This window comes from Calliphora vicina, chromosome 5, assembly GCF_958450345.1.
Source record: "Calliphora vicina chromosome 5, idCalVici1.1, whole genome shotgun sequence".
NCBI lineage: Eukaryota > Metazoa > Arthropoda > Insecta > Diptera > Calliphoridae > Calliphora > Calliphora vicina.
In genome coordinates, this window is record NC_088784.1 from 21,690,481 (window position 1) to 21,717,768 (window position 27,288).

General features: G+C 25.9%; 1 protein-coding gene across 1 annotated transcript in view; it reads left to right on the plus strand.

The window, feature by feature from the left end:
• The first annotated feature begins 20,514 nt into the window (after nucleotides 1-20,514).
• LOC135961672 (putative fatty acyl-CoA reductase CG5065) overlaps nucleotides 20,515-27,288 on the plus strand; it is a 32,232-nt gene continuing 25,458 nt past the window's right edge. The window contains exon 1 of the mRNA XM_065513211.1: nucleotides 20,515-21,417. Within this exon, the coding sequence (XP_065369283.1) occupies nucleotides 21,136-21,417 (282 nt within the window). The 5' untranslated portion in view covers nucleotides 20,515-21,135. The remainder of the gene's footprint in view (nucleotides 21,418-27,288) is intronic.

A 27,288-nucleotide genomic window follows, 5' to 3' on the forward strand; every position in this document is an offset into this window, starting at 1 on the left:
GGCCTTTCATTTTTCCACTTTGTGCTGGCTGCTCTTTTTAGATACTAAATTCTCAGTGTCAGTGACCTTAATAATTGTATTGTATGTTAATCAAAGTATGAAATGAATTACAGAAGAAGAAAAAACACTATGAACGTGACATAATTTGTTTAGAAATTCTGTACTTCATACATATTTTTACAACAATTGTTAATAATAGAATAGAATGAAAAGGAAAGACTCAATACAAAAAAACTTATTACAAAGAAAACTAAAAAAAACATATTACAACATAAATATTGAAAGGGAAATATTGTAAAGATTGCTTCCAAGTTTCCTAATAAATAAACAAAATCTTACAATAATCCAAGTTTTAACATAAATATAAACTTTACATGTTGTAAACGAGGACAATAGTAATCTATATGATAAGTTTTTTACACATATTCGGCAAATTTATTCCCCTAACACAAAATTCTATGTTTTTCCCAAAGTATTTTTTCGATTTCCCTTTTTTTACTATAAAAATGCAGCTTGTCTACTTAATGCACTAGCCAAAACTCTCTCACACTCTTCCTCTCTCTCTCTCTCCCATAAGCAAAGTGCACAAACTTACCGTTATTTTTGTTGTTGTTTTCATTTTGTTATGTTTGTTTTTGTTTGATTTTCTTTACATTAAAACTGGCCAGATGTTTTGTAATGTCATTTTATGTATACAAGAGCATAAATTTCTTTAAAATCTTGGTATGCAAATAAACTTTGATAGGAAGAAGTTTCATGTAGAAAAAAATCACTTTCCAAAGATCACTTTAATGAGCATAAATCTTTTGTTTTTTCTATACAGTTAAACATTTTTTTAAACATTTCTTAGTTTGTTTATTAGCATTAACCTTGTCTCGTAAATAAAGTGAAATTTCTAGATTTTCCTGTTGAAAAAACAAGAAAATATTCTTGTATTTGTTTCCACAAGTTGGCCAAAATTAAGAAATTTGGTCAATTTGAGTTTTCAGTTTTGTGAAAACACATAAAGAAAATACTGTAGGAAATTAATTTTGCAGCTCTTCAATCATAGGTTTTTATACAGTCCTAGATTGGCTTCAGTCGTTATCTTAAATTAACTTTAATCATAGATATTTATACATTCTTGGATTAACTTCAGTCGAAGGTCTTTGTAAAGTCTTAGATTAGCTTCAGTCGTTGTCTTAGATTATCCCCAATCGTAGGTATTTCTACAGTCTTAGATTTGCTTCAATCATAGGTCTTTATACATTCTTAGATTAGCTTCAATCGTAGCTTTATACAGTCCTAGATTGGCTTCAATTGCAGCTCTTTATACAGTCTTAGATTAGCTTCTATCGTTGTCTAAGATTAGCTTCAATCGTAGCTCTTTATACAGTCTTAGATTAGCTTAAATCCTTGTCTTATATTAGCTTCAATCTTAGCTCTTTATGCAGTCTTAGATTAGCTTCAATCCTTGTCTTAGATTAGCTTCAATCGTAGCTCTTTAAACAGTCTTAGATTACCTTCAATCCTTGTCTTAGATTAGCTTCAATCCTTGTCTTAGATTAGCTTCAATCCTTGTCTTAGATTAGCTTCAATCGTAGCTCTCTATACAGACTTAGATTAGCTTCAATCATTGTTTTATATTAGCTTCGATCGTATGTAGCTACAATCGTTGCTTTTGATTAACTTCAATCGTGGCTCTTTATACAGTCTTAGATTAGCTTCAATCGTGGCTCTTTATACAGTCTTAGATTAACTTCAATCCCTGTCTTAGAATAGCTTCAATCCTTGTCTTAAATTAGCTTTAATCGTTGCCTTAATACAGTCTTCAATCCTTGTCTTAAATTTGCTTCAATCGTAGCTCTTTATACAGCCTTAGATTAGCTTCAATCCTTATCTTAGATTAGCTTTAATTTTAGCTCTTTATACAGTCTTAGATTAGCTTCAATCGTTGTCATATATTAGCTTCAATCGTAGTTCTTTATACAGTCTTAGATTAGCTTCAATCATGACTTAGATTAGCTTCAATCCATGTCTTAGATTAGCTTGAATCGTGGCTCTTTATACTGTTTTAGATTAGCTTCAATCCTTGTCATATATTAGCTTTAGTCGTAGCTCTTTATACAGTATTAGATTAACTTCAATCATGTTTTAGATTAGCTTCAATCCTTGTCTTAGATTAGCTTCAATTGTGGCTCTTTATACAGTCTTAGATTAGCTTCAATCCTTGTCTTAGATTAGCTTCAATCGTGGCTCTTTATACAGTCTTAGATTAGCTTCCATCCTTGTCTTAGATTAGCTTCAATCGTAGCTCTTTATACAGTTTTAGATTAGCTTCAATCGTGGCTCTTTATACAGTCTTAGATTAGCTTCGATCCATGTCTTTGATTAGCTTCAATCCTTGCCTTATATTAGCTTCAATCCTTGTCATAAATTAGCTTCAATCCTTGTAATAGATTAGCTTCAATCCTTGTCTTAGATTAGCTTCAATCGTGGCTCTTTATACAGTCTTAGATTAGCTTCAATTCTTGTCTTAGATTAGCTGCAATCCTAGTTCTTTATACAGTCTTTGATTGCCTGTAATCGCAATTGAATATTTTAGTATTTTAAAACCAGTAATTATTCTCCTGTACCTATAACTATCAAGAGAAGTATAAAGGTCGACATTGTGTACATTTATTTATGTGAATTATGTGAAAATAAATTTGTTTGCTTGACTTTAATTATGATCATATTAGTGTAGACAAGAATTTCCTTATTTTACATGAGAGAATATTACAAAACAATGGAAATAACGTGTTACTAATGTACATATATAGTGTTTTAATTAAGCATTTAAAATTGCTTTAACTATATTTAAACATTTAGCTAGGCAATAAAATTACAATAAACAAATAAATTAAAAGTAAAATAAAATAAAAAAAATTGATTTAAGATAAAACAATTAACATTGTTGTTTATAAACTAAAGAATTTTATAATAAAATCTCTTAAAATTCTTTTTAAAATGATAAATTACACAATTTAGACTTTCTCTAAGTGTAAAAAACAAAGTAGCAGTAAATTGAAACATAACCAGATTTAGAACATTACTGCAAGTCATACTTGTGTCTCACTTGAGTGAGTGTCTTGTATGTCAGTATGAGTGTTAAAGTCTCTCTTTTGTTTTTGTTTTATGTTGACCCATATTGTTTTTTAGTTCTTGCTGTTACTGTTATTATTATTGTTGTTTTTATTTTTATTTTTTGGGTGTTTTTCTTGTTTTGGTATCATGTTCTGGTTTTGGTGTCCCCTTTTTTTCTTCTTCTTCTTCTTCCTTACATTAATGTAACAACAAAAACGACAACCAAATAAAATGCGGAAGAATTTAAAAGCAGCGTGTGTATGTTGTGTTAGTTTAACTATAGTGTAGACCTTATGTATTTAGCATAATATGATTATGAGCAACATGAATGATTACACTCGTGTACAATATTTTTTTTTTGTTTTTTTTGTTGTTGTTTAGAGTGTGCCTGTGCGGCTATTTTCACCGTTTGAAGGTCTTTTTGAACTAATGCTATGAAGAGGTGCTGGCTGGTCGGTCGGTCAATCAGGGTGTTGTGGGTTTTAATGACGCTCAATTTAATAGCAAAATAATCGCTTTCTAACGTCATTTAGTGGTGCATGGCAATTGATTGAGAAAATTTAACAATTTAAATTTGAATTGTTTTCCACTTGCAGTGTTAAATAGTGTTTGACGAAACAGTGCTGTTTAATTTCTATGGTGTTTTATTTTACAGGCCGAGAGCTAGAATCATTGTGATGTTTAAACAGTTCCAGATTAGCTTCAATCGTAGCTTAAATTATAGGTCTTAAAACAGTCTTAGATTAGCTTCAATCGTAGCTTTTTATACAGTCTTAGATTAGCTACATTCCTTTCCTTAGATTAGTTTCAATCGTTGGCTTAGATTAGCTTCAATCGTAGCTCTTTATACAGTCTTAGATTAGCTTCAATCGTAGCTGTTTATACAGTCTTAGGTGAGCTTCAATCGTTGTCTTAGATTAGCTTCAATCGTAGCTTTTTATACAGTCTTAGATTAGGTTCAATCCTTGTTTTATATTAACTTCAATTATAGATCTTTATACAGTCTTTTATTAGCTTCAATCGTTGCCCCAGATTAGCTTCAATCCTTTTCTTAGATTAGCTTCAATCGTAGCTTTTTATACAGTCTTAGATTAGCTTCAATCCTTGCCTTAGATTAGCTTTAATCATAGATCTTTATACAGTCTTAGATTAGCTTCAATCGTAGGTCATTATGTAGTCTTGGATAAGCTTCAATCATAGCTATTTATACAGTCTTAAATTAGTCAATCGTTTCTAGATTAGCTTCAATCGTTGTCTTAGATTAACTTCAATCGTATCTCTTTATACAGTCTTAGATTAGCTTCAATACTTGCCATGGATTAGCTTCAATCCTTACCTTAGATTAGCTTCAATCGTTGTCTCAGATTAGCTTCAATCCTTGCCTTAGATTAGCTTCAATCGTAGCTCTTTATACAGTCTTAGATTAGCTTAAATCTCTGTCTTAGATTAGCTTCAATCGTAGCTCTTTATACTGTCTTAGATTAGGTTCAATCCTTGCCTTAGATTTGCTTCATTCGTAGCTCTTTATACAGTCTTAGATTAGCTTCAATCGTTGCTCTGTATACAATTTTAGATTATCTTCAATCCTTACTTTTGATTAGCTTCATTCGTTGCCTCAGATTAGGTTGAATCCTTGCCTTAGATTAGCTTCAATCGTAACTCTTTAGACAGTCTTAGATTAGCTACAATCTCTGTCTTAAATTAGCTTCAATCTCTGTCTTAAATTAGCTTCAATTGTAGCTCTGTATAAAGTCTTAGATTAGCTTCAATCGTTGCCTCAGATTAGCTTCAATCCTTGCCTTAGATTAGTTTAAATCGTAGCTCTTTATACAGTTTTAGATTAGCTTCAATCTCTGTCTTAGGTTAGCTTCAATCTCTGTCTTAGATTAGCTTCAATCATAGCTCTTTATACAGTCTTAGATTAGCTTCAATCCTTACCTTTGATTAGCTTCAATCGTTGCCCCAGATTAGGTTCAATCCTTGCCTTAGATTAGTTTCAATCGTAGCTCTTTATACAGTCTTAGATTAGCTTCAATCTCTGTCTTAGATTAGCTTTAATCGTAGCTCTTTATACAGTCTTAGATTAGCTTCAATCCTTGCCTTAGATTAGCTTAAATCGTAGCTCTTTATACAGTCTTAGATTAGCTTCAATATCTATCTTATATTAGCTTTAATCTCTGTTTTAGATTAGCTTCAATCATAGCTCTTTTTACAGTCTTAGATTAGCTTCAATCCTTGTCTTATATTAGCTTCAATATTAGCTCTATATGAGATTATCTTCAATTTGTTGCCTTAGATTAGCTTCAACCTTAGCTCTTTATACAGTTTTAGATGAGCTTCAATCGTTGTCTTAGATCAGCTTCAATTGTAGGTTTGAAATAGTCCTAAATTAACTTGTATCATATGTAAGCAGTCATAGATTAGCTTCAATCGTAGGTCTGTCAGCAGTCTTAAATTAGCTTCAATCGTTGGACTTTAAATAGTCTTAGATTAGCTTCAATCATAGGTAACTTTTTGCACTGTTTTAAACTGCGTTAACAAATTTTGTCTGTAAGTTACTTTAATTTGCATTTTTAAACAGCTTTTTTCAAACATTTCTATGAGATTTTCATTACACAGGGTCTACAACTGCGATTACAGTAAATATTAAATGAGAGATAACACCAGCTCAATAACGGAACTAATTTGCTTATATTTGTATTAATCTTTAACAAGGGGAACTCATATTTATATTAATATTGTGATAAAAAACAAATTTCAAACAGCCACAGAGAAAAGATTTTTATTTTTCCAATTTTTCCAAAGATTTTTATAAAAATTCCGTGAAGGAAACCTGGGGACAAGTGTCTCCAAGTCAACAGTTTTGTCGAATATTTTGGTGACATTTTAGTTACATTGTTAAATATTTGCATAAACAAATACACATAGATCGGAAACTCTACTGTCAAAGACCTAACTCAAACAAATAAAATTACTCAAGATAATCACACACACGTTGTTTGCCTTTACACATAGTTTTTTTTACTAATACATTCTGAGCACTTAGTTGTTTGACAACTGAGTTAGGTTCAATGGGTGTTTATCTATAGTCTGAGTAAATTACAAGTCTGTAGCCTAAATAGTAGAGTAGTCAACAGTGTGAATAATATAATATTCTATAGTTTAATCAATAGACTTGTCTGTTAGTCTGAGCCATAGGGAAACTAGAAAAAAAAAAATAAAAAAAAAAAAAAATAAAAAAATAATTACTTATACGAATGTTGTTTCTGTATTCACATACATTTTTTTTACTATTACATTCTCACCATTAAGTTTTTGACAACTGAGTTAGGTTTTTGATAGTAGAGTTATCGATCTATGGGTATTTATCTATGGCCTAAGCTATGCAGTCTGAATAATATAGTTATTATTCTATAGTTTAATCCATAGACTTGTCTGTTAATCTAATTGTTTAGTATATAAACAATTCAAAGCAGTAGACTAGTCTACAGTTTGAGCTGAAACTATAAAAAGATTTCAACAAAAAAAATTCTCAAAATAATCACTCATACGAGTGTTGTATTTGTTTTCACATAGTTTTTTGACTAAAACATTCTCACCACTTAGGTTTTTGACAACTGAGTTAGGTCTTTGACAGTGGAGTTACCGGTCTGTGGGTTTTTAATTTTGGTCTGAGCTATAGACAAGACCTTAGCCTAAGCAATACACAAGTGTATAGCCTAATTGCTTAGTATATAAACAATTCTATGCAGTAGACTAGTCTACAGTTTAAGTAGAAACTAAAAAAACTCAAACAAATAAAATTATTCAAAATAATCACTCATAAGAGAGCTGTTTCTTTTTCTCACACAGTTTTTTTTACAAATACATTCTCAGCTTTTAAATTTTTGACAACTGAGTTAGGTTTTTGACAGGAGAGTTTCCAATCTATGTGTATTTATTTATGGTTTTTGCTTTCACATAGTTTTTTTTACAAATACATTCTCAGCACTTAAGTTTTTGACAACTGAGTTAGGTTTTTGAAAGGAGAGTTTCCAATCTATGTGTATTTATTTATGGTTTTTGCTTTCACATACTTTTTTACAAATACATTCTCAGCTTTTAAGATTTTGACAACTGAGTTAGGTTTTTGACAAGAGAGTTTCCAATCTATGTGTATTTATTTATGGTTTTTGCTTTCACATAGTTTTTTTTACAAATACATTCTCAGCTTTTAAGATTTTGACAACTGAGTTAGGTTTTTGACAGGAGAGTTTCCAATCTATGTGTATTTATTTATGGTTTTTGCTTTCACATAGTTTTTTTTACAAATACATTGTTAGCTTTTAAGATTTTGACAACTGAGTTAGGTTTTTGACAGGAGATTTAGCTCCCAAAATCTATTTATCTGGGTCCCTAACTTCTTTCAACACATTTCTAAGTTTTCTAAACAGGAAATGTTACATATTTTATAGATTTTTATGTAAATTTAAAACATTAAATGAAATAAAACTGTAATATGTAGTAAAAAGCAGCTGCTTTTTATTGGTTTGACTTAATGGAACAAGTTTCATATGCAACAATTTTTTGATTTGCGTAAACTACGGGTTTGAGTTTGGTGTGTGTATGTTTGAAGATTTAAAAACAGATATGTAAAAGAAAAGTACTCTTAAATAAATAGTACAATATTAAGGATAATCACAGGCTAAACTAATTATTTCTAGCACTCTTTATTATGGAAATAAAACTAAGCTAATAACGAAAATTCTTTACATATTTTCCCATAACTTTCTTAAAAAGTTAGTTGTTTATAAAAGTTTGAACTTTGAGCTTTAAACTGTGAACTGCCCTTTTAAAAAATGACTACTCACTTTTATTTAGTTTTATTTAAATTGCATGTGTATGTTGTTTTAAGTTGTGTGACTTTTTTTTGTTGTAAAATTCTCCAGCATTTAGAGAGCATTTTTAGTAAATGTGGAGATTTGGAGCTGTAAAGATGAGTAGTCCACTCAATAGCACTCATTTTTCATACTAAACTATCACTTGTTGGCGTACTCACACACTAAAAAAAAATAGTTATTCAAATACATACTAGTTCTAAATCTGGCTGACTATCTCTGACTGATCACATATTTTTCGAGCTAAAGACACGATCTATCTATCTATCTTGTTTAAGATATTGTATGTAGTTATATATATATTCTTACGCTTTAGCTATAGACGATTTCAGTTGATTATCATAATACAACGTGTTAATAAGTCTGACTCTTTAGTTGTTGCTTAATTGAAGAACGACAGACACTGACTTTTTTCTTTCTTTCTTTTGGAATGTTCAACTTTTATTATCATTTTATATGAAAAATGTACGTAAAATAACAGTGTGTGTATGGCTACTTAAAATAAGTAGAATGAAAAAAATAAATAAACATTTGAAATAATTAAATTAAATAATATTTTAAATTGTAGTAATGTGGATAATGTGGGTGTAAAAAAGAAATTCTTTAAAAGTGATCTTTAAAATATGTATTTAAAAATTTGCTGCAAAGAAATCAAGGATTTCAAATACAATCATTTAAAATATGTAGAAAAGTGTGTTTAATTTAAAAAAAAAAATAAAAGTTTTGAAAAATTTGAAAATTTTAAAAAAATATATTGAAAATTTTCATAAAATAACAGAAAAATAAGACAAAAAAATATTATAGATTACATTCTTAATTACATTAAAAATTAAAAAAAAAAATGTCTCGGTTTTGAAATTGTGAAAATAACCCCAAAATCTGGAATATACTTTTTCCTCTTCCATCTTATTCTCATATTTTCAAATGTGTAATTAAAACAATGTATATCATTTTACCAGAAAATTCTTAAACCTTTATTAGGTCTAATTTATATTTTATTTACCATAGTTTAAGAACTTTTAACTGTTTTAAGGCACCTGTAAAGTTTTTCCAGAATAGAGCAGAATTAAGAGACTCGCTTACTTAAACTTTTCTAACTTCCACAATTCTAAAGCAATTTGAAATTTTTAAAAAGTCATAAAAAGCCAAGGCTTTCAGCTTTTACATAAAAAATATATAAAATATAAGTTTGAAATTTTTTAAAAAAAAAAACAAAAATTTTGAAAAAAAAAATTAAAATTTTCAAATTCCAAGGGATTTTATTAAAAAAAATTATATGAAATGACTATCATTTGCTTACAAAATTTCCCCAGAAAATTCTTAAACCTTTATTTAGCCTATATTACATTTTTATTAACATATTTGAAGCATTATTAACTGTAAAGTTTTTCCAGAATAGGGCAGATTTTTGAGACTCGCTTACTTAAACTTTTCTAACTTCCACAATTCTAAAGCAATTTGAAAATTTTAAAAAGTCATTAAAAGCCAAGGCTTTCAGCTTTTACATAAAAAATATATTAAATAAAAGTTTGAAATTTTTTTTAAAAAAAAACAAAAATTTTTAAAAAAATTAAAATTTTCAAATTCCAAGGGATTTTATTAAAAAAAAATTATATGAAAGGACTATCATTTGCTTACAAAATTTTCCCAGAAAATGCTTAAACCTTTATTTAGCCTATATTACATTTTTATTAACATATTTGAAGAATTATTAACTGTTTTCAGAATAGAGCAGATTTTTCTAGATTTTCTTACTTAAACCACCCTAACTTTCACAATTCTAAAGCGATTTAAAATTTTTAAAAAGTCATGAAAAGCCAAGGCTTTCAGCTTTTAAACAAAAAATATATTAAATAAAATTTTGAAATTTTTTTTTTAAAAAAAAAATAAATTTTCAAATTTGAAGTCACTTATTTAAGAAAAAGTTGTCTGAAAACAATATTTATTAATTTCCCAGAAAATTCTGAAACCTATATTTAGCCTAAATTATACTTTTGTTATATATTAACTGTTTTATGGCGACTGTAAGTTTTTTCCAGAATAGAGCAGATTTTTCTAGCTTTGCTTACTTAAACTATCATAACTTTCACAATTCTAAAGCGATTTTCAATTTTTAAAAAGCTATGAAGAGTCAAAGCTTTCAGCTTCAAAATAACGTATATATTAAATAAAAGTTTAAAACAATTTTTTATTTAAAAAAAAAATTTTCAAGTTACTTATTTAAAAACGTCTGAAAACAATATTTATTAATTTCCCAGAAAATTCTGAAACCTTTATTTAGCCTAAATTATATTTTTGTTAACATATTTTAAGAATTATTAACTGTTTTAAGGCATCTGAAAGCGTTTTCCACAATAGAGCAGATTTTTCTAGCTTTGCTTACTTAAACTATCATAACTTTCACAATTCTAAAGCGATTTTCAATTTTTAAAAAGTCATGAAAAGCCAAGACTTTTAGCTTCAAAATAACGTATATATTAAATAAAAGTTTGAAATTTTTTTAAAAAATACAAAAAATTTAAAAAAAAAAATTTCAATTTTTCAAGTTTCAAGTTACTTATTTAAAAACGTCTGAAAACAATATTTATTAATTTCCCGGAAAATTCTGAAACCTTTATTTAGCCTATATTACATTTTTGTTAACATATTTGAAGAATTATTAACTGTTCTAAGGCACCTGTAAGCGTTTTCCACAATAGAGCAGATTTTTCTAGCTTTGCTTACTTAAACTATCATAACTTTCACAATTCTAAAGCGATTTTAAATTTTTAAAAGGCTATGTAAAGTCAAGGCTTTCAGCTTCAAAATAACGTATATATCAAATAAAAGTTTGAAATTTTTTTAAAAAAATATAAAAATTAAAAAAAAAATTAAAATTTTTCAAGTTTCAAGGCATTTATTAAAACAATTTGTTTGAAATGAGTAGTATTTCTAAAGATTTTTTGAAAGTCAGATATATTGTGAACAAATATCCTTAAATATCCTTATCACTGAAACAATGTAAGTGGCAATTTTATAAAAATTTTAAAATTCTTTCTAAATTTTTCAAATTTCAAGGGATTTTAATAAATAAAATAGTTAGAAAAGGCTACTACTTGAATATATTTTCGGAGAGCCAGACATTCCTTATCACTGAAACAATGTAAGTGACAATTTTTTAAAAATTTTAAATTTCTTTCTAATTTTTTCAAATTCCAAGAGATTTTACTAAAAAAAAATTGTATGAAAAGGCTACTACTTGAATATATTTTCGGAAAGCCTAACATATTATGAACAAAATAACATACACTTCATTTAAATATTTTTATCACTGAAACAATGTAAGTGACAATTTGTAAAGATATAAAAGTTATTAAACTTCTTTCTAAATATTTCAAATTCCAAGGGCTTTTCTTAAAACAAATTGCTTGAAACGACTATCATTTGCTCACAGTTTTTGAAAGCCTAACATATTATGAATAATATAAGATATCATTCGCTTCAATATCCTTATCACTGAAACAAAGTAAGTGACAAATTTTGAAAATATAATTTTTTTTTTCAAAATTTTTCAAATTCCAAAGGGATTTTATTAAAAAAAATTGTATGAAAAGGCTACTACTTGAATACATTTTTTGAAAGTCTAACATATTAAGAAAAAAATAAGATATGCCTCACTTAAATATCCTTATAACTGAAACAATGTAAGTGACAAATTTTAAAAATAAGAAAATGTTTAAATTTCTTTGGAAATTTTTCAAATTCCAAAGGGATTTTATTTAAAAAAGTTGTATGAAACGATTACTATTGGAATATATTTTCTGAAAACCTGACTTATTGTGAAAGCAAATAACATAAAATTCACTTAAATATCCTTAACACTGTAACTACGTGAAGAATTTTTAAAAATTTAAAATTTAAAATTTTTTCCCCCAAATTTTCCAATTTTCAAAGCAATTAAATTAATTTAAATTTTAAATGAATATTATTTGCATACATTTTTTGAAAGCCTGATTTATTGTGATTAAATTTAACTAAACTTCTTTTAGAGTGATAAAGAAATGTCCAAATGGTGGTACCTTTTCTGAAAAGGGATTTTTATAATTTGTTTAATTGATGATTTTTGTAAATTTCGTTTAATTTTTACCATTTTTTTTCGTTTAATTTTTACCATATTTTTTTTAACAAAACCTGTAAATTTTAACTCAAAACTAATAACTCAAAACTAAAATATGTTTACAACCATTTCATGCTAAAAATATATAAGCTTGGAAACATTTATTACGCCCACTTTCAAAATTTGTTCCAAGTGGACGTAATAAAAGAGTTTTTCCTATAATTTTGTTTGAATATGAGACTGATAATTTCATAATATAATAAACATAAATTAATTAAAATTAAAAAATATTCTAGATAGAAAACATAAACTTAAAATTTTTTTTTTTAAATTTTTCAAATTTTAAATAGATTTCATATAAAATTTTTGTATGAAATCACTATCATTTGCATACATTTTTTGAAAGCCTGTTTTATTGTGATTAAATTTAACTAAACTTCTATTAGATTGATAAAGAAATGTCCAAATGGTGGCACCTTTTCTGAAAAGAAATTTTTATATTTTGTTCAATAGACGATTTTTTTAATTTTATTTAAATTTTACCATATTTTTTTATTAAAACCTGTAAATCATAACTCAAAACAAATTTTAATTATGTTTACAAACATTTCATACTAAAAATATATAAGTTTGGAAACATTTAGTGGGCGTAAAAAAAATTAAAAAAAATCTGATTTTTATCTTTAATTTTTTTTAATATGATCATAGGTGTGGGATTTTCATAATATAATGAAATAATAAACAAAAATTAATTAATATTAAAAAAAATACAGCTGGAAAACATAAAATTAATTTTTTTTTCAAAATTTTTCAAATTTCAAAGCCATTTCATATAAATTTTTTAAAGAAATAACTATCATTTGCCTACATTTTTCAAAGCCAGATCTATTGTGATACACTTTAACTAAACTTCTTTTAAATTGCTAAAGAAATATCAAAATTGAGGTACCTTTAATGAAAAGGGAGTTATTTTTTTTTACTTTTTTCCATTTTTTTTTTAACCCAACCTATAAATTATAATTCAAATCAAATTTAAATAATATTTACAAACTTTTCATGCTAAAAAAATGCAATTTTGAAAAAAAATTTTACGCCCACTTTCAAAATTTCACTTAGTGGGCGGGGAAAAAATTAAAAAAAAACTTATATTTACCTTTAATTTTGTTTTAATTTGATCATAGGACTGGAATTTTCATAATATAATAAAATAATAAGAAATATTAATTGAAATTTAAAAAAATTGTGGCTAGAAATTATCGACTTTAAAATTTTGTTTCTAAATTTTTCAAATTTTAAATAGATTTCATATAAAATTTTATTACATTTTTTTAATGCATTATTTATTGTGAAAGAAATTAACTAAACTTCTATTAAATTGCTAAATAAATATCAAAATTGAGGTACCTTTTCTGAAAAGGGACTTATTTTTTTACATTGTATTAAATTTTTTCCATTTTTTTTAACCCAACCTAAAAATTATAATTCAAATCAAATTTAAATAATATTTACAATCTTTTCATGCTAAAAAAATACAATTTTGAAAATAAAATTTACGCCCACTTTCAAAATTTCACCAAGTGGGCGGGAAAAAATTAAAAAAATAAGATTTTTGCCTTGAATTTTGTTTTAATTTGATCATAGGACTGGAATTTTCATAATATAATAAAATAATAAGAAATATTAATTGAAATTTAAAAAAATTGTGGCTAGAAAACATCGACTTTAAAATTTTTTTTCTAAATTTTTCAAATTTTAAATAGATTTTATATAAAGTTTTATTACATTTTTTTAATGCATTATTTATTGTGAAAGAAATTAACTAAACTTCTATTAAATTGCTAAATAAATATCAAAATTGAGGTACCTTTTCCGAAAAGGGACTTATTTTTTTAACATTGTATTAAATTTTTACGAGATTTTTTTAACAAAACCTAGTTCAAATCATATTTACAAACTTTTCATGCTAAAAAAATACAATTTTGAAAAAAAAATTTACGCCCACTTTTAAAATTTCACAAAGTAGGCGGGGAAAAAATTAGAAAATACAGATTTTTGCCTTAAATTTTATTTTAACATGAATAGGGTGACATTTTCATAATATTGTTAAACAGTATTTAATAAAATAAAACAAAATTTTACCAAAAAACATCAGTTATGGGAAAAATTTAAATATCCCCCCTATTCACAGAAAGTATCATAACTTTTCCATTTTTTAAAAGATTTAAATGAATGAGACAGGGTTTTATGAGGAATAAATCAAGCTTTCAGAATGTGTAATCAATTAATAACTATTTCAAACATAATTATGAAATTAAATGCTGCCAAAACAAACAAAAAATATTTTAAATTATAAAAAAAAATTCATATACTTCCGAAGTATATACCACAACTTTGGCAATTTATAACAGATTTAACTGAATGATGCATGGTTTTATATGGAATAAATATAGCTTTCAGAATATCTAAACAAATAATGGTAGTTTCAAATAAAATTATGAAGATAATTGCTGACAAACTTCCAAAATAAATTTGTGAAAAAAAATTATAAATTGTTTATATTTAAAAAGGAACTATGCTTATTCTATACCATTATACATAAAAAATTATATATTATTTAAAAGCCCTAAGGCTTTTCTATTCACAAGTTTTTTAAATATTTGAAATCGTTTAAGAAATGGCGGAGTTAGGATTCGTTAAGTGCATGACTATAATTGCAAATTTGGAGGGTTCTCACACGAGTAGTTTTTATTAAAGCCATAGATAAATACACATAGAACGGAATGGAAGAAAAAACTCAAACTAAAAAATTATTGAAAATAATCACATATACGAATGTTGTTTTTGTTTTCACATAGTTTGTTTACTAATAAATTCTCATTACTTAGGTTTTTGACAACTGAGTTAGGTTTTTGAGAGCAGAGTTTCCAAGAACTAATTAATTTCCTTTAATAGCACAACGGAAACGACCAAGTGTGTCACTACTACATGGGACAGTCTGTTTAATCTAACCTAATCTATATAAATTAATAATAATTGCCCTTTTCACTCTGAATTACATTATCAAGTACTTTTTTTATAGATATTAATAATATTTGGCGTTTTGCCACTGAAATTTTCTTTATTTTAGATTTTATTTAAAAGATTTCGCTAAAAATAAAGGAACGCTACAAGTGTAGAGCTTAATTCTGCCACTATTGGCATCATTGCAATATCTCTTCTTCTTCTCTCTCTCTCTCTCTTGCTAACAGTGTTGTAAAAGACCCGTAATAAAGCAGTGTTGCTAATTGAGAGTTATTTGTATAAAAACCGGCCACAAAGGAATAAAACAGAATTTTTAACTAATTTTAATGAAAATATATTAGAAATTAGCAAATGAGACACTTTATGCATAATATTTGTTGAAATATTAAATAATTTTTGATTTTTGGGAATTTTTAAGCAACTTTTAATATTAAATAGAAACTATTTTTGTTTAATTGTTATGATTACAAAAGAAAACTATTTAATAGTTAATAAAAAACTATTATTTCATGAATTTTTGATTGATATAAATGTAATTTTATTTTGCATATAGCAAATACCTACAATTCCATAAACATATTTATGCATGGTTGCATTTTACTTATTTTGAGTTACCTAAAGAAAAACTTTCTCCTTTTTGCCTATAAAAACCTTGCTAAATGATGAATTTGTTTATAGCAACCATAATAAATAAATTACTAGCTCTATAAATAGCAATATTTATGGATTTTTTCATAAATTTATATATTTTTTTTTTTGGCAACAAATCAAAATTCTCCAAATCTTTCTTTTTATTGGCAGCTTATTTTAACAAATGCGTTTTAAATAAAGGTAAACTTAAAAACTTATATAAAAACACTGTTTACACCGGCAAAACGGAAATACTTTAGCAACAAAATAAAGATAAATCTTAATAAAAAGGAAACCAGGAAACTGTGTAATTTGGATTAAAGTACAAGTAAAAAAATCAACAAATATTGTAATTGTCATTTAGTGTTAATATTAATGAGTCTTGAGTAGTGAGTGATAATGATAATGACATGTAGTAAGAGACAATGCGGGCTTTGATGTTGTTGCAAAATAATTGTCAAATTCAACAACTAAATAGACAGACAGACAGCCGACCAGACATACAGGGTTTATTAGACGCTCAGTCAGTGCTGGTAATAAATGGAAATTTTGATAAATTGACATTGCCAATTGTATCTATTTAATCTATGTTTTGTTTGTAAATTGTACATGTACATTGTTTGTAATATTGTTTATTGTTTGTTTCATTATTTAACAAATAATAAATTAATGCGCATTTGAAAACAATAACAAAACACTCGTAAACATTTTGTAAACAGTGTGAGATTTCAAAATTGAGATATTTTTTTTTTTTTTTTTTGTTTCCAAATTACTAATTAAGTAAACAAGAGAGATCCAAAACACACTTAATAATTGTACTTTGTTGGAAATAGGAAGAGCTATAAATTAGTACAAGGGTTTTGAAAATCATCATCATCATAATCTTAATTAGGTAATTAAAGCAGTTACATTCAATACTAAAATATAATGTATTGACCTAAAGCCAATAAAAATTTAAAATAATACAGCAGCAGTTACCAATTCTTCAAATTTTTTAAAAAAGTAGTAGAAATACTACTATTTTAAAATGTAGAAAATTAATCAAAAAATATTTATTAAACTAATTAAAACCAAATTTTATGAAATTTACTAAAAACTAACAAAATATTGCCTTTTAAAAAAAGGTAGTAGAAATACTACATATTTGAAAAAGTAGTAAATCTATATAAAATTATATATAAACCTATTTAAAAGCTATAATTTTGTGATTTACAGCATTTTTTTTTAAATATGCCTTTTTTAAAAAGTAGTAGAAATACTACGTTTTTGAAATGTAAAAAATTTATCAAAAATTATTTATTAAACCCATTAAAAGCTAAATGTTATGAAATTTACTAGAAAGTAAAAAAAATATTGCCATTTTAAAAAAGGTAGTTGAAATACTACTTTTTGAAAAAGTAGTAAATCTATATAAAATATTGTATAAATCTATTGAAAAGCTATAATTTCTTGATTTAGGCCAATTTTTTGTAAATTATTCCTTTTTTTAAAAAAGTAGTAGAAATACTACAATTTAAAAATATAGTAAATTTATCTTCAAATTATTTATTAAACTAATTAAAACCTAAATTGTCTTGATTTAACACACAATTTTATGAAATTTACTAAAAAGTATTAAAATATTGCCTTTTAAAAAAGGTAGTAGAAATACTACTTTTTGAAAAACAAGTAAATCTATATAAAATTATATACATATAAACCTATTTAAAAACTATAATTTCGTGATGAAATTTTTTTAAATTGTGCCTTTTTTAAAAAGTAGTAGAAATACTACGATTTTAAAATGTAGTAAATTTATCTCAAGATTATTTATTCAAACAACTAAAAGCTAAATTGTCTTGATTTAACACACAATTTTATGAAATTTGCTAACAATTATCAAAATATTGCCTTTTAAAAAAGGTAGTAGAAATACTACTTTTTGAAAAACAAGTAAATCTATATAAAATTATGTATAAACTTATTTAAAAGCAATAATTTTGTGATTTAAGTCAAATTTTTTTTGAATTGTGCCTTTTTTAAAAAGTAGTAGAAATACTACAATTTTAAAATGTAATTAATTTATCTCAAAATTATTTATTAAAAGCTGAATTGTCTTGATTTAACACAATTTTATGAAATTTGCTAAAAGTATGAAAATATTGCCTTTTTAAAAAAAGGTAGTAGAAATAGTACTTTTTTGGAAAAGTACTAAATCTATATAAAATTATATATAAACCTATTTAAAAGCTATAATTTTGTGATTTACAGCAAAATTTTTTTAAATTGCCCCTTTTTAAAAAAGTAGTAGAAATACTACAATTTTAAAATGTAATAAATTTATCTCAAAATTATTTATTAAACCAATTAAAAGCTAAATTGTCTTGATTTAACACACAATTTTATGCAAATTACTAAAAAGTAACAAAATATTGGAATTTTAAAAAAGGTAGTAGAAATACTACTTTTTGAAAAACGAGAAAATCTATATAAATTTATGTATAAACCTATTTAAAAGCAATAGTTTTTATTTAAAAGCAACAATTTTGTGATTTAAGGCAAATTTTTTTTTTAAATTGTGCCTTTTTTAAAAAGTAGTAGAAATACTACAATTTTAAAATGTAGTAAATTTATCTCAAAATTATTTATTAAACCAATTCAAATCTGAATTGTCTTGATTTAAGACACAATTTTATGAAATTTGCTAAAAATTAACAGAATATTGCCATTTTAAAAAAAGGTAGTAGAAATACTACTTTTTGAAAAAGTAGTAAATCTATATAAAATTATGTATAAACCTATTTAAACCTTTGATTTTGTGATTTACAGCTAAATTTTTTTAAATTGCCCCTTTTTTAAAAAAGTAGTAGAAATATTACTATTTTAAAATGTAGTAAATTTACCTTAAAATTATTTATTAAAACAATTAAAAGCTCAATTTTGTTTATTTAACACACAATTTTATGAAATTTGCTAAAAAGTGTTGAAATATGGCCTTTTAAAAAAAGGTAGTAGAAATACTACTTTTTGAAAAACTAGTAAATCTATATAAATTTGAATATAAAAATATTTAAAAGCCATAATTTCGTGATTTACAGCTAAATTTTTTGTAATTTTCCCTTTTTTGAAAAAGTAGTAGAAATATTACTATTGAAAAATCTAAAAAAATTATCCAAATTATTTATTAAACCAATAAAAGCTGAATTGTGTTGATTTAAAACACAATTTGATGAAATTTACTAAAAAGTGTCAAAATATTGCAATTTTATAAAAAGGTAGTAGAAATACTACTTTTTGAAAAACGAGAAAATCTATATAAATTTATGTATAAACTTATTTAAAAGCAATAATTTTGTCATTTAAAGCAATTTTTTTTTTAAATTGTGCCTTTTTTAAAAAGTAGTAGAAATATTTTATTTTTAATGCAATAAATTTATCTCAAAATTATTTATTAAACCAATTAAAAACTAAATTGTGTTGATTTAAGACACAGTTGTATGAAATTTGCTAAAAATTAACAGAATATTGCCATTGTAGAAAAAGGTAGTAGAAATACTACTTTTTGAAAAAGTAGTAAATCTATATAAAATTATGTATAAACCTATTTAAAACCTTTGATTTTGTGATTTACAGCTAAATTTTTTTAAATTGCCCCTTTTTTTAAAAAGTAGTAGAAATATTACTATTTTAAAATGTAGTAAATTTATCTTAAAATTATTTATTAAAACAATTAAAAGCTCAATTTTGTTTATTTAACACACAATTTTATGAAATTTGCTAAAAAGTGTTAAAATATGGCCTTTTAAAAAAAGGTAGTAGAAATACTACTTTTTGAAAAACTAGTAAATCTATATAAATTTGAATATAAAACTATTTAAAAGCCAAAATTTCGTGATTTACAGCTAAAATTTTTGTAATTTTCTCTTTTTTGAAAAAGTAGTAGAAATATTACTATTGAAAAATGTAAAAAATTTTTCCAAATTATTTATTAAACCAATTAAAAGCTAATTAATTATGAAATTTACTAAAAAGTGTCAAAATATTGCAATTTTATAAAAAGGTAGTAGAAATACTACTTTTTTGAAAAAGTAGTAAATCAATATAAAATTAGGTATAAAACTATTTAAAAGCTATAATTTTGTGATTTAAGGCAAATTTTTTTTTTAAATTGTTACTTTTTTAAAAAAGTAGTAGAAATATTGCCTATTTTCATGCAGTAAATATAGCTAAAATTATATTTAAAATCAATTAAATGCTAGATTATTAAGATTTAAGAAAAAATTTTCTTTTATAAAAAAATTTATAAATACTACTATTTTAAAATGTAGTAAATTGTTTGTAAAATTATTTATTAAACCAATTAAAAGCTAAATTGTCTTGATTTAACACACAATTCTATGATATTTGCTAAAAAGTATCAAAATATTAACTTTAAAAAAAAGTAGTAGAAATACTACTTTTTTGAAAAATAGCTAAAATTTTAAATTTAAGCTATTTAAAAATGAAATACCAGAAATATGTATGAAAATTTAATTTTTAATCATTATTTTTAATTTAGCTTTCAACTAATTCCTGTTTTTTCTCTTACTCTTTACAGATATAAAAGCTGGCCAACTTAATACGATATAGAAAAATCAAGTTAAAAGTAAATTTTATTAAACAAACATGGATATAAGCTCAAAACCAAAAAGAAAATTTTTTAGCAGTTGATAGAGTTTTTTTTCGTATAAACCGGAAAATTTTTTTGCAATAAAATTACTTTGAAAAAAAAAAACATTCTACTTTAAATAATACAATATATTTTAAACTAAAATTTTTTTATATATAAAAAGAGAAGAAAAAAAAAACAAAATCAACCGCTTCCAATAACTTCCAAAGCTTTTATAAACTAAAAAAAAAAATTAAAATAAAAACTAAGCGCACATAAAATTCTTTAATTCTTTTGTAAATTAAAACTGCTTTCTTCCTAAAAAAATAATTACTCTAAATATTTCTATATAAAGATAACAAATACTACTTTGCTTAAAAACGAAACATACATAAATTTTCGAACTTTTTTTCAAATAAAAACAAAACAAAAAACCAATGACAACTTTAAACGAAATTATTCGTAATTAACAAAAGAAAACACAAAATATCAAAACAAATTTTTATAATTTTTTCTCTCTCCCTCTCCAACAACTTCTCCAACCCCCACAAAATAAAAAAAAAACAACAAAAAAGTGTTAATTTTTTCCACAATAACAAAAAACATTTGCAACGTTCTAAAGAGAAATATTAATAAATTAGCATTTAAGCTTAATAATACGTTAATTTTCACGGAAATCGAGAAAAATAAAAAGTTTAATTATTCAGATACAATAATATACAACAACAACTAACTAAACTAAACTAGTCTACTAAATATTGAACTCACTCGCTTCCATAATGTCGGAACCTATAAACAATATAAACATAACGACGTCATCGTCAACATCATCATCATCAGCTACCACATCAGCCTGCTCTTCATTATCGGCGGCCAATTTAGCCTCCTCATCTAGCAATTGCGGCGTTACGACAATGCTAAATGGTCACATTGGCACGCATTTTACGTCAAAACATAATTTTGAACGTTATACCAGCCATAGTGATGAATACGTTTCCATACCACAATTCTATGCGGGACGCAGTGTTTTTATTACCGGTGGCACTGGATTTATGGGAAAGGTAAGTCGTTTTCTATTGTAAAATTGAATTCTTTCAAATATTTTGGGAAAAAAGATTTCAAGAATCAAGAAATATTAAGCAGAATCCAGCTAGAAATCTGAATATTCCTTAGTTAACCCCCCATATTCATAAACAATTTGTATATCCTTCACCAAGAGTGACAAGGGTTTGTCATTCCGTTTATAATTTCTACATTTTTCATTGTCTTGATCGTTATTGTCTTGATCGTTATAGATAGCAGAGTTGATATTGCCATGTCCGTCTATCCGTCTGTCTGTTGAAATCAACTTTCCGTAGCCTCCAAATAACTTACATACACAATTCATACATCAAAATATCCGCTATAGTCCCGGTTAGAATACTATTTAAAATCTAGAAAATCGGCCCACAAATAGCTGAGATATAAGCAAAAAACCAAGACTACCTCGAATTTTGACCTATTTCTGATCTCTATTAGTTACTAAGATTACTAAGACATTAATATAGACAATATGGATATCAAATGATAGATATTTTAAAGACCTTTGCAACGATGTATATAACGTCATAGTAGTTGGGACCTACAATGGGTCAAAATCGGGGAAACAATTTTTTAAACCGAATTTTTTTCAACAAAAAAAAAATATTTTTACTATAAAATTTGCAATATTTTTGAAGGACGGAGATTTAAAGTGACATATTTTTGAATATAATTGAGATATTGACTTGAAATTTTTTTTGTAAGACCAAAAAAAATTATTTCGGAACAAATTGTTCCTAAGACCTCTTTCACACTAGGCAATTTAGTTGCGCAAGTCTCTTGTGTTTGTAGATGCCAGAGGTATTGTCGGGATAAGGAGAAGACAATTTTACATGCTGTTTTGTTGTTGGACAAGAGACTTGCGCAACTAAATTGCCTAGTGTGAAAGGGGTCTAATATTTGCAATCCTATTAAAATTTTGATACCAATTTTAGTTTTAGAAACTCAATATTAACAAAACTAAATGAATTTTTTAACGTTTTTTGTCATTCTAAATAAGGAAGTGCAAATAAACTTGTCAAAAGATCAAAGGCTAGCCTATCCCGCAATTCCTAAAAATTTGAGCGAAATTTCCAAAAATGGTATTTTTTCAAATTTTGTTCATAGGATCCACATTTCCTTCGAAGCTGGGAAAATACTTTGGGGATAAATAGGGAACACATCAGGGTTTCCAAAGCTGCTTTCCATTTCCTAATAACAGCTTTGGGATTTTAGAACATGTGGCTCAAAGTTGAAATTTTTTTTATAAAAAATTGGTCAAATTTCGAAGGGCCTAGGGGCGACGTATTCGGAAAATGGGACATGTTTTTTATAGCAAAGTATTTTCCGTAAAGATAGCTTACAGAAAAACATGAAATTGTTATAGGGTCTTGAAGAAAGTTTTTTTTTTAATAAAAAAAAGAGTTAAGTCACCTTTATGGCCAAAAAACAGCAAAAATCCACTATTTTTTAATTTTTATATTGAAAATCGTTTATTTTTGGATTTATAATCGATATTGCTCTGAAATCTTTTGTATATTATTGGTAATTTAGTTGTCTAACTAACAAAAGAAATTCAAGTCCATTCGGTCCAAAAAAACGACCTATATTTAAAAAAAAAATTTTTTAAAAATATGTAAAATTTCGAAGGACATAGGGGCGACGTTTTCGAAAAAATGGGACATGTTTTTTATACCAAAATATTCTCCATAAAGATACCTTACAGAAAAACATGAAATTGTTATAGGGTCTTGAAGAAAGTTTTTTTTTAAATAAGAAATAGAGTTAAGTCACCTCTTCGTCAAAAAACAGCAAAAATCAATTATTTTTTGAATATTTAAATTGAAAATCGTTTATTTTTGGTTACATAATTGATATTGCTCTGAAATCTTTTGTATATTATTGGTAATTTAATTGTCTAACTAACAAAAAAAAATTCTATTCCATTCAGTCCAAAATTACGACCTATATTTTTAAAAATGGGGACCAAGTTATGGCAAAATTTTAAAATTTCAATTTTGAAATGCCTATATTATGCCTAAATTATAAGAGATAAATAGCACACGCAAGCATGTTTTTTCAAGATCTAGCCGAGCGCTTTCCAAAAATATAAAAAGCTTTGAAGTGGGATGGGAAACAAAAAACTTGCACGTGTAGGTACCCTACTTTGAGCCCCCATAGCGCCGGCCCTGGAGCATTTGTAGGGTCCATTTTAATTACTTAAACTCTAATACTCCTTGTCTACGGTCACGTCAAATTTTATCCCGATCGGAGCAGCCGTTTAGAAATGCCAGATATATTTCCAAAAAATTTTGTTCCTGCCCCACTGTGCACTGAAAATCGCCAAAACGAGACATTAGGCGTCTCGGAAATTCAACACAAAATTGAGACTTCCAGTCGCAATTCATCAATTTGAGTCACGAAACACTCGTTGATCTTGGTCCTCAATAGCTCTCGAGTCAGAATATCGATCATGGAGTGATTCCTTATTAAATTCAGAAAAACTTTCAAATGAAAATGGGACTCGTACTCATGATAAATTTATACCGAAGTTATAACATCTTCCAATAGATTGTGTGCGGCACACTTTTGTCAAAATTTTCCATCAACATTTGGCAGAATTTCGTTGATTTGTAGACCATACCTTTGAGACTACACGATCAGAAAATGTCTCATGCTGTAATTGAATTGTTTCAAGGGCTATATGGCTTATTACAATGTCATGTTGAAACCACACGGCTTCCTCGTTAATATCATCCAATTTAGGCAAAAATAACTCGCGATATCGACTTAATTATTCTCTTTTTCATAGAATTATGGTCCACTGATGCCTCCAGTCCAAAATTTGCAACAAACAGTGTTACGTTGTGGTTGAATCTTTTTTTTTGACAATCAATTATGAGGAATAACCATAGAGAAAACACATAAAGCTCCTGTCAAAGACCTAACTCAGTTGTCAAAAATCTAAATTACTCAAAAAAGTTACACATACGAGTGTTGTTTTTGTTTTCACATAGTTTTTTTTACTAATACATTCTCACCACTTGGGTTTTTGACAACTGAGTTAGGTCTTTGACAGGAGAGTTTCCGCTCTATGTGTTTTCTTTATGGTTAGAACAACTGACTTTTTACTAAAAAAAAAAACATCGAAAATAGAAAATCGAATTTTTGTCAAACACTTTTTTATTTTGGTTGGCAATACTTTTCTGCATAAATGGAACAGCCTTTTAATCTGACTAAATGTAAGGCCTTTCCCTACACTTGACTAATTTTAGTCAAAATTAGTCTCCAAACTTTCATTAATTTTTATATATTATCAGCTGTCAAATTGTTTACTTTTTATTGATATAAATTGATTTTCAAAGAAATTTTAATTAAACTGAATCAGAGATGACGAAGAGTAAGGGAATACCTTAATAGTTGTAGTTTACATTTTCCCGCATTTATGCAGTAAAATGTAAACTACAACTATTAAGGTATTCCCTTACTCTTCGTCATCTCTGATTCAGTTTAATTAGAATTTCTTTGAAAATCAATTTGTTTTTTTACCCCCATACAAATAAAAAACAGTTTAAAAATATAAACTATTTTCCACAAATAAATAAAACAATTCTAAAATAAACAAGAAAAAAAATGTATTTTAATTTTAGAACCAGCATTATTCTTTATTTCTGTTACAAAACAACAAATTCATCATATTCACAGTTATTTTTAATACCTGACGTGCTCTCGTTTTTTATTTATATTTATACATACATATATAATATTTATTCTTATTTTAGTTTTAATAAAAGCTTAAAAATAAACAATTTTCTTACGTTTACACAAAAGAATTGAAAAAAGCAATAGAAAAAAAAAGAACGAAATATTAAAGAAAAGAACATGAAATTAATTCATAATTCTTTTGTATTATTTATCTATTATTTAGTCGTAGACATCCTCACACACACATGCCTCTTTAAATACACACCCACCCACCCATTTACTCACTCAGTTTTTTTTTATGATTACTCTCATTCACTCCAGTGATGATGATGTTGATGATGAGGGAAAATAACAGTAAAACGTCTCTTTAAAATATTTATGTACACAGCGTAGTACATAAAGGTAGTAAATGTAGTGCAGCAGCAGCAATAGTAGTAGTTTTATTTGGGCTGTGTTTAAATTGTTGTTGTTTTTATTATTTTTGTAGTAGTACAATACATTTCTGCTATAAATAACTGTGTTTTATATTCATACAAACATAAAAATTCTTTATAAAATATACATAACTATTTTGTTTAGAGAAGGGGTTTCTAATTTCCCGTATTTGTTTCCCTCAAGGGGAAAGTATAAATCGTTGCTTTCATTTAAAGTATAAAGTACCTTTCCAGATATTTACCAAATACTTAATTAACGGAAACAAATCATATCATTAGCTTAGTGTGCAAATCAGCTAAGTCTACTTTTTAAGAAAATTAAGATTTTAATAAGAAAATTCTGGAATATGTAAAAACACTGCTGGAGTAAAAAAGTTTACAAGGAATTCGTTTTACTCGTTGCTATAATATGATATATAAAAGTGCTAAGTCAATTTTGTGATATGTAAAAGAGCTAAGTCCATTTTGTGATATGCAAAAGTGCCAAGTCCACTTTAGTTTGTCAAAATTGCGAAATTACTATCTCAGTCAATTGGAATTTACAGTAACTATGCTATTAAATATTTATAATAGCATCAAATTTGTTTTAATTCTTCATTAAAATTCAACCATAAAACCTAAATCATAAATTTTTTTTAAGAAAATATTTGATAATTTTGAAATTTATTATCATCTCGACTCCTGCTATCAAAAAATAATAAGTAAAACGATAAAAATAAAGAAATTTTTTTTGGAAAAATTCACTAAAAAATCAGTAAAAGAGCTATATTCGGTTAAAACGAATCTAATATACCCTTTAGCAAGTTTATTTTATGATAAAGATTGAAAAATATTTTTTGGTGAAAAAAATTTTATTTTTCTCGAAAATGTTTTTGCTGAAAAAAATCTTGTTAATGAACATAAATAAGCTTGAAAACAAATTTTATAAAAAAAAAATTTATTGGTGAAAAAAATCGGGTTAATAAAATATTTTTCCCGATTTTGACCCACTGTAGGTCCGAATTACTATGGCGATTTATACGTCATTGGAAAGGTCTTTGAAATATCTATCATTAGATATGCATATTATCCACATTAATCAATTAATAATCCAGATATAAATAGTTCAAAAAATAGGTTAAAATATCGAGGTAGTTGTGGTTTTTTGGTTATATCTCAGCCATTTATTGGCCGATTTTCTCGATTTTTAATAGCAACCGAACCGGGACTATAGAGGATATATTGATGTATGAATCATTTATGTAAGTTATTTGGGAGCGACGGAATGTTGATTTCCACACACAGACTGATAGACGGACATGTCTATAGCGACTCCACTATCTATAACGATTAAGAATATATTACTTTATGGGATCAAGAATTCATCGATTTTTATGATCGATATCTCATTTTGTTCCTATTACATGGGGCTTTGCGATAAAGTAATAAATCTAAATAATTTCTGCCGTTTTCGATTTTTCATGATTTTTTTCAAACAAAAAAAAATTCTATTTTCACCAAAAAAATATATTTTTTGCTTCAATTTGTTATTATAACTCCGAAACTAATGAGCCGTTTGAAACGCAATATATATATGAAAATGTATACATAGCATGTAGAAAATGTTTTCAAAATTTAATCAGCCGAAAGATGAACTTTAACTACACAATTTTATGTATAGCAAACAAAAATGTAAAAATTTGTGAAATTGAGCGAATTCACTTAATTGTGAATAAATTGGAAAAGAATCAATCG